This window comes from Mercenaria mercenaria, chromosome 10 (genome assembly GCF_021730395.1).
Source record: "Mercenaria mercenaria strain notata chromosome 10, MADL_Memer_1, whole genome shotgun sequence".
NCBI classification, from domain to species: Eukaryota; Metazoa; Mollusca; class Bivalvia; order Venerida; family Veneridae; genus Mercenaria; species Mercenaria mercenaria.
The window spans coordinates 10316646-10330595 of NC_069370.1; the positions used below are offsets into that span (position 1 = coordinate 10316646).

The following is a 13950-nucleotide window of genomic DNA, read 5'->3' on the forward strand; positions in this document are numbered from 1 at the left end:
GTTGACCTAACTTTTGACCCTACATGACCTAGATAAAAATTCATCCTATATTTCATGAACACAAAATATTCTGACCAAGTTTCATGCACATCAAATGAACAAGAGTGTTAACAAGCTTTTCCTTTGATTTGACCGGGTGGCCTAGTTTCTGACCCCATAAGACCCAGTTTCAAGCTTAGCCTAGGAATTATCAAGATAAACATTCTGACCAAGTTTCGTGAAGATGGGATAAAAAATGTGGCCTCAAGAGTGTTAACAAGCTTTTCCTTTGATTTGATCAGGCAACCTAGTTTCTGACCCCATATGACCCAGTTTCGAATCTGGCCTAGAAATCATCAAGATAAACATTCTGACCAAGTTTCATGAAGATAGGGTCATAAATATGGCCTCTAGGTTGTTAACAAGCTTTTCCTTTGATTTGACCTGATGACCTAGTTCTTAACCCAACATGACCCAGTTTCGATCCAGGCCTAGAAATCAAGATAATCATTCTGTGCAAGTTTGTATCAAATCATAAATGAAACATCAAGTTACATCAAAATACCACCATGCTTGAAGAAGAAATGCTCCGGACAAACTTCAATTTGACATTTGACCTCGAACTGTGACCCTGACCTTTGAGAAAGGAACAATGGGTTTGCACATGACACGCCTTCTCATTGAGGTAAACATTGAAGCCAAATATAAACAAGATTGGTCCATGCATGTCAAAGTTATGGTCCAGGCAAAATCGGACAGACGCATGCATGCATGCACGCACACACACACACACACACATACCGAAAGTGGCAACAATATCGAGCTCACCGCAAGCGGGCTCAACAAAAATTCATCTGACTGACCAGAAAACAAAAGCTGTCCGTAAGACATCTCAGTCCACTATTCGGCAATTTGACAGTAAAATGAATATATGTCTCAATAGGAGACCTTTACTTTATAAGGAAGATACACCAAGGGGCATAATTCTGTCAAGAACAAATTAGTTATTGGGATTGGTACCACCCATACAGATGATGGTGGTAAAGATATACAAGGGGCATTTAATAAAATTTAATAATGTTACTCCATATACAGTTATTTTTAATTGTGGATTTTGGCACATTATTGAGCAATTTATTGGAAACAAAATGCCAAAAGCAGCCAAATAGAATGAAAAAAAACCAGTAGATTCAAATTAAAAATATAATCATTTGAGTGAGGTATACTCATGTATACTGGACCATAGCAACAAGAGCTGTCAGTTGACAGCGCGCTCGACTATTCTCAGTGCTTGATAGTATAATATAAGCTATGAGTAAAACTTTAACACTACAATAAGCATATTCTAAGTCAAAAAGGGGCCATAATTCAGTCAAAATGCTTGATAGAGTTGCCTCCTTCTTTTTACAAACTGGGGTCATGATGGTAAACAAGTATGCAAAATATCAAAGCAATATCTCAATGGACTTTGAAAATATTTGGGGTGGTACGCAAACTTTAACATTATTCTAAGTCGAAAAGGGGCCCTAATTCAGTCAAAATGCTTGATAGAGTTTCCTCCTCCTATATACAGGGCAGGGTCCTGATCGTAAACAAGTATGCAAAATATCAAAGCAATATCTCAATGGACTTTGAAACTATTTGGGGTGGTACGCAAACTTTAACATTATTCTAAGTCGAAAAGGGACCATAATTCAGTCAAAATGCTTGATAGAGTTGCCTCCACCTTTTTACAGACTGGGGCCATGATGATAAACAAGTATGCAAAATATGAAAGCAATATCTCAAAGGACTTTTAAAATATTTGGGGTGGTACGCAAACTTTAACATTTGTGTGACGCTCACGCCAACGCTAATGCTCATGCCGGGGCGAATAGGATAGCTCCCCTATTCTTCGAATAGTCGAGCTAAAAATAATTATAACTTAGGTTTGTCCTGGGCATCCAGGGTCTCAGAAAAATAGAATAACTTGTAAAATCACAAAATTAAATAATTTTTCTACAAGGTACAGCAATATGTGATGAGTCTAACTACTTATTGCGTTTTTTATTTTACAATACAGCTAAAACATCTGAGTTGCGCCATGAGGAAACCAACATAGTGGCTTTGCTCCAGACCAGCCTGCGCATCTGTGCAGTCTGGTCAGGATCCATGCTGTTCCTTTTTTTAAAGCCTATTGCAATTTGAGAAACAGTTAGTGAACAGCATGGATCCTGACCAGACTGCGTGGAAGCGCAGGCTGGTCTGGATCCATGCTGGTCGCAAAGCCACTATGTTGGTTTTCTCATGGCGCGGCTCATCTTACTTCGAGGTTGATTTCATCTGGAATGAGTCTCGAGAATGATTAATCAAAGCTGCAAGAACTTGTTTTGCAATCGAGAATTAAGAAATTAGAATTAACTTAAAATACAAGAATCTTTTAAACAATGAACATCCTGTCTGACAAAATTGCTGAAGCTTATTGTTCTCAGCTTATCATTTTTCGAGTTAAAAAAGTACACACTTCATTTAATACTGTTATTTTTTTTTTTTCTTTAATTTTGGTTTTCAAATATTTATGTAAAGATAATGATTTTATTAAGCTGTTTAAACTGAAAATTGAAGTATGGTTCTAGTTGTTGAATAGCAGAATCAAGGAATTGCATATTACAGTCTCAATACATGTATTTTGGACAAAAAATGGTCCAGTATACCTGGGTACACCTCACTCGAATAATTTTATTTTTACTTTGAATCTACCGATTTCTAACATTCTTATGGCATTTTGTTTCCAATAAATTGCTTAATAAAGTGCCGAAAACCACATTTAAAAATAACCACCAGTTACGGACTACATACGCAGTGCAATTACTTATTGAACGCCCCTCATATTTTGAGTTTTAATTCATTATCTTATATAGTACCAAAGTTATGTCCAGAAAACGAAGTTTGTGAAAAATTTTAAGTATGAAAAGGGTCATACTTTGGTCAAAAATACAAATCAGATTGTTTTTGGGAAATTGTTATTCTTCAACTACACCCCTAGATAGTCCTTGAATAAAGGGAAGGTAAAATTTTGAACTTCAAGTGGACCTGGGCTGTACACTCTGCATATAATCTTGACGAGGTCAAAAACTTATGCTAGTTTTCCGAAAGTACTTCCAATGGTTAAGAAGATATGGTGCAGACATAAATCCTAAGCTATCTGATGTTTAACCTCTCAGTAAGACCTTAACTTTCGACCTTATGACCTGTTTTGTGCACACTGCAGATTGTCTTGATGCTAATTTTATAAACAAGAGCTGTCACAGGAGACAGCACGCTCAACTATTTTGATGCTGGATAGTGAAACTGGGCACATCTGAGGAAACTGGAGCTGTCACTGGAGTGTTTATTAACTCCAATAGTGGATGAAGATATTGCACAATAGCCTGAGTCTGTGTCAAAAATATTAAGTAATAAGAAAGGTAAAGATAAAATGTATCAAAACACTATATAAGTAAAGTCTAAGCAAAAAGGGGGCATAACTCATTAAATATTGGTGCAAGAGTTATGCATCTTGTGTCATATGATGTGTGTGATGATGTGGAACAACTACTTCAAGTTTGAATCAAATGCATTTCATAATAACTGAGATATAGTGAAAATGCATCAAAATCAACCTTTAATTCTAAGTAAAAGGGGGCATAATTCATGAAAAATCTTATGAAACTTCAAGATCCTGGGTCAAGTGGTTCTCAAATTATTAATCGAAAATGATTTTCCATGTACAGGACCCTATGACCTTGCCTTTTAACAGAGTTATTTCAAAATCAATTGGGGTCATCTACTCTGTATGTCCAATCATCCTATGAAGTTTCAACATTCTGCATCAAGTGACTCTAAAGTTGTTGATTGGAAATGGTTTTCAATGTTCAGGCCCCTGTGACCTTGACCTTTGATGGAGTGACCCAAAAAACAATAGGGGTTGTCTGCTCCATAAGCCCTACCATCCTATGAAGTTTGAAGGTTCTAAGTCGAATGCTTCTCCAGTTACTGGCCAAAAATGAAGTGTCAGACGGACAGACAGACAGGGCAAAAACAATATGTCTCCCCCAAATATAAACATACCATTTTACAAGCAGATCATTTCTTCACATGAAGAACAGTTGATTTTAAAATGTATATATAAACATACCATTTTACAAGCAGAACATTTCTTTGATTTTGGTTCCCCGCATGTTGTACAATCTTCATCTTCATCAAAGCTGAACTTCTGTCCGTTTACTCCCTGGTTTAGTATGTTCAGTGAAGTTGGATGATCACCCTATAATATACAATCATCTTATAATTGATTTAACCCTTAACCTGCTAAATTTCTAAAATGGACTGGTCTATCATTCAACTTGGGAAATACCATTTATCAATCAAAGGGGTTACATTGACAATTTACTGATTGAATAGCAAACCAGGCTGATCTTGGTCTGCACTGGTCACAAAGGCAGAATTATTTGCCGCCAGCAGGCTAAAGGTTTAACTTATTCCTGTCAATGAAACTTGCCAACAGGAGAATATTTCTGTGTAATTATCTTAAACTAGTGGTTTAGGAGATGTCAGCAATGCTTTTTTGTTGAATCAGAATAATTTGAATATACTTTGTAAAGAATTTCTACAATTTCTAGCAAGTTTTATCTTTGAAGTTTCTCCTGCATGCATATTTAGGAAAACCATGCAAACCCCTGCAGCAGCCATGCATATCTTTGTGAATTTCAATAATCTTAGCTGTGAGTGACACAAAGATCATTTGCAGCTTGTTTTGTCAATTCTGCCCCATTCCACTCCTTCAAAAATGTGTTTTCCCCTTTTGTGCTGTTAACTGACTTTCTTCTCGAGTGTAACTTATTTATGAAAAGTACTGTTTTTTACTTTGACCTTTTCCAATTTAAGTTGTTATGGTAAAATATCACGCTCCTATCAGGACCTGCCAGGCTGCCACAAACAAGAGGGCCCTTATGGCCCTAGATCACTCATCAGAGTTATGCTGCTTAAAGATGTCATTTTTCTATTTTTAACTACCTCAGCCCCTGTGACAACCAAGAGGAACTGCTTGAATAATTTTGGAAGATCATCCAAGGAACATCCTAGCCAAGTTTCAACAACGTCCACCGCAAGGTTCCAGAGGAGATATATTTGAAGAAAAGTGTTGACAGACAGAAGTCGGATGGATGCTAGACTGATGGCGGACAGAGAGTTATCACAATAGCTCACCTGAGCACTTTGTAATGAGGTTAGTGAAAACTAAACAAGAGGACCATGATGGTCCTGAATCGCTCACCTGTCCCAACATGACCCAGTTTTGAACTGAGTATGACGTCGTTTTTTTTCTATTATTTGACATAGTGACCTAGTTTTTGAGCTCATGTGACCCAGTTTTGAATCTGACCTAGATATCATCAAGATGAACATTCAGACCAACTTTCATACAGATCCCATGAAAAATATGGCCTCTAGAGAGGTCACAAGGTTTTTTCATTATTTGACCTACTGACCTAGTTATTGATGGCACGTGACCCAGTTTCAAACTTGACCTAGATATCATCAAGATGAACATTCTGACCAATTTTCATGAAGATCCACTCAAAAGTATGGCCTCTAGAGAGGTCACGAGCTTTTTCTATTTTTAGACCTAATGACCTAGTTTTTGACCGCAGCTGACCCAGTTTCGAAATTGACCTAGATATCATCAAGATGAACATTCAGACCAACTTTCATACAGATCCCATGAAAAATATGGCCTCTAGAGAGGTCACAATGTTTTTTCATTATTTAACCTACTGACCTAGTTATTGATGGCACGTGACCCAGTTTCGAACCTGACCTAGACATCATCAAGATGAACATTCTGACCAATTTTCATGAAGATCCATTCAAAAGTATGGCCTCTAGAGAGGTCACAAGGTTTTTCTATTATTTGACCTACTGACCTAGTTTTTGAAGGCACGTGACCAGTTTCGAACTTGACCTAGATATCATCAAGATGAACATTCTGACCAATTTTCATGAAGATCATGTGAAAAATATGGCCTCTAGAGAGGTCACAAGGTTTTTCTATTTTTAGACCTACTGACCTAGTTTTTGACCACACGTGACCCAGTTTCGAATCTGACCTAGATATTATCAAGATGAACATTCTGACCAACTTTCATAAAGATCCCATGAAAAATATGGCTTCTAGAGAGGTCACAACGTTTTTTTATTATTTGACCTACTGACCTAGTTATTGACGGCACGTGACCAGTTTCAAATTTGACCTAGATATCATCAAGGTGAACATTCTGACCAATTTTCATGAAGATCCATTCAAAAGTATGACCTCTACAGAGGTCACAAGGTTTTTCTATTTTTAGACCTAATGACCTAGTTTTTGCCCGCAGCTGACCCAGTTTCGAACTTGACCTAGATATCATCAAGATAAATATTCAGACCAACTTTCATACAGATCCCATGAAAATTATGGCCTCTAGAGAGGTCACAAGGTTTTTCTATTATTTGACCTACTGACCTAGTTTTTGAAGGCACGTGACCCAGTTTCGAACTTGACCTAGATATCATCAAGATGAACATTCTGACCAATTTTCATGAAGATCATGTGAAAAATATGGCCTCTAGAGAGGTCACAAGGTTTTTCTATTTTTAGACCTACTGACCTAGTTTTTGACCGCACGTGACCCAGTTTCGAACTTGACCTAGATATCATCAAGATGAACATTCTGACCAACTTTCATAAAGATCCCATGAAAAATGTGACCTCTAGAGAGGTCACAAGCAAAAGTTTACGCACGGACGGACGACGGACGCTGCACGATCACAAAAGCTCACACTGTCACTTTGTGACATGTGAGCTAAAAATAGATCTTTGGTGTATGTGAAACTTTTGTAAAATCGAGCCCCCTTCTGACCAGAAGTTTCCACTTTACCCTCATCTACAGGCAAAAGTGACTACATCTTCTCATGGCCATATTTTTGATGAAATGAAATAATATGTACAATCCTTGCACTACTGATTACAAAGAGAAGTTGTTCGAAGGTTTTTCTATATTGAAGTTCCTGTGGTCCCCTATGTGCTAACAACAAGAACCTATTGAACGACTATGTCAGAGGACAATGCAAGAAACAGCCATGCAAAGTTTCATGAAATTCCATTAAATAGTTTTACGAAAAATGGAAGAATAATTGTGGACAGATGTATGATCACAATAGCTCAGCCTGGGAATTTTGTGTATTCATTTGAGCTAAAATCCAATCCCCTCCTTGCATTACACTATGGTCATACCCTGGAATACACAAAGGCTCTCCGGTGGAACACACCATGGCTCAGTTGTTCAAAACTTTAACCGGCTGTTAAACTAACCGCTGGTTAAATTTTAATTCAAAATACTATTCTTGGCGGGAAACTCCAGTATGGTGTTCTGATTTTATTGTAAAGATTTTTCAGTGTTAGTAATTCTAACTCATACATTTGTTTTTCTTAGTCTTCTGAAATGTCGAAATGTAACCCTACAAGTTAATCAATTGTTAGCTTAACTGCCTGTTCAAGTTTCGAACAACTGGGCTCAGGTCTTACTTTGAAATATACCAATGCACTTGTTTAGATTACACAATGTTATTACTTCGAAATACACCAATGCAGTCATTTGGAGGATAACACACTGGTCTTACTTTGAAAACAAAGGCCCGCCATTTGAATACATGACGGTCTTACTCCAGAATATACCAATTTTCTCCACTGGATACACCATTGTCATACTTTTAAATACACAAAGGCTAACCTTTGGGTTACACCACTGTCATACTTTCAGAATACACCCAGGCCCTCCGATGGATTTTACCATGACCATTCTTTGATAAATACCAAGTCCTTCTTTTGTCATACACTACTGTCATATTTAGGAATACACCTAGGCCCTCCTTTGGGCTACGTCTTGGGAGTTCCTTTGTAGATTATCAATGGGCGTCTTTGGATTTTATCATGGGTTTTCTTTGGAATACATCAATGACCATGCTCATTTTTTGTAGTACACCAAGGCACTCCTTTGGAATATATCACAGTGATACTTCAGAATACATCACAATGATACTTTGAAATACTTAACTATGATACTTCTGAATACATAACAGTGATACTTTGGAATACATCACCGTGATACTTTGAAATACTTAACTATGGTACTTCTGAATACATAACAGTGATACTTTGGAATACATCACAGTGATACTTTGAAATACCTAACTATGATACTTCTGAATACATAACAGTGATACTTTGGAATACATCACAATGATACTTTGAAATACTTAACTATGATACTTCTGAATACATAACAGTGATACTTTGGAATACATCACCGTGATACTTTGAAATACTTAACCATGATACTTCTGAATACATAACAGTGATACTTTGGAATACATCACCGTGATACTTTGAAATACTTAACCATGATACTTCTGAATACATAACAGTGATACTTTGGAATACATCACCGTGATACTTTGAAAATCTTCACCATAATACTTTGGAATACGAAACTGTGTTACTCTGGAATACTTCGCTGTGATACTTTTTAAGCACAGTGATACTTTGGAATACATTACCATGATACTCTGGAATACATCAATTCCCGTCTTCAGAATACAATAAGGTCTACTATAAAAAAAAATCAAAGGCAACTTACAATTCTTGTACCTGACAACTGTCTGACCATATTCTGTAGGAGTTGAGACTCTACGTAAGGAAATTCTTTCAATGCTTGTCTTATAAGTTGGTCCTGAAACTCTGGATGACCATCAGTTACTCTTCCCCTCACTAACCTGTAAAACGCCAATGAGAATGAAAAGACAGTATGGAAATCTTGCCAATTTGCAGAAAAAGTCTTTCTGTAGGTTATATTATGCGAATATACAATATACATACTGCTTCTTTCATTAGAAATTTAACAAATTTGGAAAAAAATATTGGAAAGTAACATATTCTCCTTAAACAATTGCAGCATTCTCAGTTTTTTATGTAAAGCCACGTTTGTGATAATCTACATTGAATTTTACATCCAAAGTAACATTGTCAAGTATCAATATGTGTGCACTACTGTAACCATAATTGAATAGAAGTTGTCAATATGCTGTACAACCTTATAATATTTCATTTCTCTAGATCAAATACTTCTTGTGATATATGTGTGTCACAAACTTTACAACCTTTAAACATATTTTTGACTAAGTCAAGAGCCATAAAGTCCATAACTCTGGTCTTCTAGTGTTAAAGTCTGAATAAACCCCCCCCCCCCCCCCAAGGTGCCCTACTTCTTATGCTGAATAAGAATCCTGTAATGTTTCGTGACTCTAGGCTAAATACTTTCTGAAATATCTGTGACACAAACTTTTCTGCAATTTATGCACATTATATATAGACTGTCAAGCCTCAAGGCAATACTGGTCTTGATGAGTAAAATCCAAAAAAAGAAATCCCAGATGCAAAACTTCACACACTGAATAATAATCCTATATTTTGTAAATTCAGGTCAAATGTGTTTCAAACAAGATGGTCATTGATCATTAAGTGCTCCCCTGTGTACAAAGCTTCAGGTGTACTTGTATAACAGAGTTAGGTTTCTTCTATGTTGGCCTATATTATATACATAACACACATATTTTTTAACCTAGGGCAATAATTTGAATAATTATGGTAGTAATTTGATTTTTTTCTAGAACAATGTATTTTTAGCTAAACTATACTATGGTTAGTGGTATTTGCCTGCAGTACTTATTGCAGTCTCATTAGTATGTTTGTTTATTTTGGATTTAATGCCATTTTTCAACATTACTTCACTCATGTAACGGCGGGCAGTTAACCTAACCAGTGTTCCTGGATTCTGTACCAGTACAAACCTTTCTCCGCAAGTAACTGCCAACTTCCCCACATGAATCAGTGGTGGTGGACTAATGATTTCAGACACAATGTCGTTTATCAAATAGTCACGAAGAACATACGCCCCGCCCGAGGATCGAACTCACGACCCTGCGATCCGTAGACCAACGCTCTACCTACTGAAGTAAGCGGGCGGGTACTTATAAGTATGATATTTGACCTATACACTGTCTGCTTGTAAACATTTATGCTAAGTTATCTGAAAATCCTTTAAAATGAGTCAACAGATATAGAACTGCATAAATGACCTTACATCTCACTCTATGACCTTGACCTTGTTCAGGCATCAATGAAAGTTGCCATCTACAAGTCATCTAATTTTGGCAAATATTTGTGCCAAATTATCTGCAAATCCTTCACAGGAGATAATAGGACAAGGCGGGGTCAGACAGGACTGAATAAAGTGATTCCTATATAGGACCCAAAACAAAGTCAACCAAGAAATTTAGAGAGAGTTAGATATAATGAATTTTCATTCATTCCTAAAGTCTAAAAAATCTATAGCAAAATCATGGTACTAACTTTTTGATCCAGTCATCAAGACTGGGTTCATCCTTGGCTTTGCGTATCACAGTAGCGAAATAGTGTGCTTTCATCGCCATGACATCGTCAGTGTCCCGAGATTTCATAGCTTTCTCACATATATGATCTAAAACTTTACACACTTTGTAGCTTTCATTCATCAGTATAGTATGTTTCTTTAAGTGTTGTGAGATCTGAAATAAATTACAATATAACCATTTATTTGTGCACTTTAAGATACTGTAAGGTCTGTAAACTGCAATTTAAGCCAGTGGTTATTGCAGACAGCATAATTACACTATGGAAGTCCTAACAATAATATATTGTCTATCAAAGCCAGGAAAATGTTTGGGCAGATGATTGGAAGTAAGTTTCAGGTGTAGCAAAATCAGTTGTCCATGTTGCCTTGCTTGTCCCAGAGTCCATACTGACAAGTAGAATCTCACCATATTGTATTACATATTCATTAGATAGACAAGTTGAAAATAGCTGTTGGCGAAAGCTGACAAGTTAGTCAAAATCAGATTCCGCACCCCTGGAAAAATAACACTATCTGATTTACTGAATAGCAAATTCACCTGAAATGTCAAAAGTTTTGGCACAGAATCGCTACACAATTCATTATGATGTTAGTACAATGTAGTTCAACTAGACCTTACCTTAACAGGGTGCATGTTGGACATATTAAGCAGTTCAAGTAATGATGGTAGGACCCTTTCTGGTAACTTTGGTTCTTTCTCTTGCCCTGTAAAATACCAAGCAACAATAACACAGTTGCCACATACCGTACAATGTTACATGTCACATCAATAATCTTGTAAGCATGCATGCTCTTCTATGTTTTACATTCCAAGATTCAAAATTATCTACATAAAATAAATAAAGAAGTACCACTTTTCTGGGGTTTCATTCGGGCTAGGGAGTGGGGCATGGGCGGGTGTAAATCTCTCTGCTAAAGTGGTCTGAAGCCCTTTACCTGAATGACAAAATGATAAGCACAGAATGTAACAAGAGGACCATGATGGTCCTGAATCGCTCACCTCTTCCCACATGACCCAGTTTTGAGTATGACGTCGTTTTTTCTATTATTTGACATAGAGACCTAGTTTTTGAGCTCATGTGACCCAGTTTTGAACTTGACCTAGATATTATCAAGATAAAAATTCTGACCAATTTTCATGAAGATCCATTGAAAAATATGGTCTCTAGAGAGGTCACAAGGTTTTTCTATTATTTGACCTATTGACCTAGTTTTCGAAGGTACGTGACCCTGTTTTGAATTTTACCTAGACATCATAAAGGTAAACATTCTCACTAAATTTCATGAAGATCTCATGAAAAATATGGCCTCTAGGGAGGTCACAAGGTTTTTCTATTTTTATACCTACTGACCTAGTTTTTGACCGCAGTTGACCCAGTTTCAAACTTGACCTAGATATCATCAAGGTGAACACTCAGACCAACTTTCATACAGATCCCATGAAAAGTATGGCCTCTAGAGAGGTCACAAGGTTTTTTATTATTTGACCTACTGACCTAGTTTTTTAAGGCACGTGACCCAGTTTCAAACTTGACCTAGATATCATCAAGGTGAACATTCTGACCAAATTTCATGAAGATCCATTCAAGGGTATGGCCTCTATAGAGGTCACAAGGTTTTTCTATTTTAAGGCCTACTGACCTAGTTTTTGATCGCAGTTGACCCAGTTTCAAACTTGACCTATATATCATCAAGATAAACATTCAGACCAACTTTCATACAGATCCCATGAAAAATATGGCCTCTAGACAGGTCATAACGTTTTTTCATTATTTGACCTACTGACATACTTTTTGATGGCACGTGACCCACTTTCAAACTTGACCTAGATATCATCAAGATGAACATTCTGACCAATTTTTATGGAGATCCATTCACAAGTACGGCCTCTAGAGAGGTCACAAGGTATTTCTATTTTTAGACCTACTGACCTAGTTTTTGACCGCACATGACCCTGTTTCAAACTTGACCTAGATATCATCAAGATGAACATTCAGACCAACTTTCATACAGATCCCATGAAAAATATGGCCTTTAGAGAGGTCACAAGGTTTTTCTATTATTTGACCTACTGACCTAGTTTTTGACGGCATGTGACCCACTTTCGAACCTGACTTAGATATCATCAAGATGAACATTCAGACCAACTTTCATACAGATCCCATGAAAAATATGGCCTCTAGAGAGGTCACAAGGTTTTTCTATTTTTAGACTTCAGCGAGGATGGGAGCTTAACCCCCATGACTGATGAGGAGATGCAACCTTCATTAGCACTGGTCGGTATGGTGTAATATTCTAGGTAACTAAGACTTTCCCCTCGGTACGGTGTAATATTCTAGGTAACTAAGACTTACATCTGGGTATGATGTAATATTCTAGGTAACTAAGACTTACATCTGGGTATGGTGTAATATTCTAGGTAACTAAGACTTCCCTCTGGGTACGATGTAATATTCTAGGTAACTAAGACACATCTGGGTATGGTGTAATATTCTAGGTAACTAAGACTTACCCCTCGGTATGGTGTAATATTCTAGGTAACTAAGACCTACATCTGGGTACGATGTAATATTCTAGGTAACTAAGACTTACATCATGGTATGGTGTAATATTCTAGGTAACTAAGACTTCCCTCTGGGTACGATGTAATATTCTAGGTAACTAAGACTTACCCCTCGGTATGGTGTAATATTCTAGGTAACTAAGACTTCCCTCTGGGTACGATGTAATATTCTAGGTAACTAAGACTTACATCTGGGTATGGTGTAATGTTCTAGGTAACTAAGACTTCCCTCTGGGTACGATGTAATATTCTAGGTAACTAAGACTTACATCTGGGTATGGTGTAATATTCTAGGTAACTAAGACTTTCCCCTCGGTATGGTGTAATATTCTAGGTAACTAAGACTTCCCTCTGGGTACGATGTAATATTCTAGGTAACTAAGACTTACCCCTTGGTATGGTGTAATATTCTAGGTCATGTTTGTCATAGTAATTGTTGATCACTGCCACACACTGGTGTTGTCCTGTAAATGCACAAACACATATATGACAATGCTCACAGACTTACTTTGTATGACCATCCATAATTACAAATCACTGCATTCATGTTTTGTTGGATTTTAAGTAACATCAATGCAGGTCAGGTAAGCATTTTCTAGTTACACTGGTGGAGGAAAACACCTGGTTCCCATCCTAACATTATTTCAGACACCTGGAGTGGATGGCTTCCTCACAGTAAAGCATTCTACATCAAAATGCTGTATTGGACCCACAGCAATAACGTGCACATTGTTGCTAAGCTGACGCTCTAAATTAAAGATTTGGGATATACAGCAGGGTCAGAATTTTTCCCTGGTTTGTCCACTTCACTCTCGCTTAATGTATCACACATCTTCATATGTGTAACGCTTAAATCATCTAAATACATTTACCTTGCAACACTTAACACAGGAGGGCCATGAT

The 13950-nt window shown here is 37.0% G+C and overlaps 1 protein-coding gene across 1 annotated transcript in view; it reads right to left on the reverse strand.

Annotated features, from left to right (window-relative positions):
- Positions 1 to 13950, reverse strand: part of LOC123560936 (ankyrin repeat and MYND domain-containing protein 2-like) — a 69783-nt gene that overhangs the window by 39238 nt on the left and 16595 nt on the right. The window contains exons 5-9 of the mRNA XM_053552263.1: positions 13437 to 13511; positions 11104 to 11189; positions 10445 to 10638; positions 8673 to 8808; positions 4136 to 4264 (exon numbers count right to left, since the gene is read on the reverse strand). Coding sequence (XP_053408238.1) covers positions 4136 to 4264; positions 8673 to 8808; positions 10445 to 10638; positions 11104 to 11189; positions 13437 to 13511 — 620 coding nt within the window. The remainder of the gene's footprint in view (positions 1 to 4135; positions 4265 to 8672; positions 8809 to 10444; positions 10639 to 11103; positions 11190 to 13436; positions 13512 to 13950) is intronic.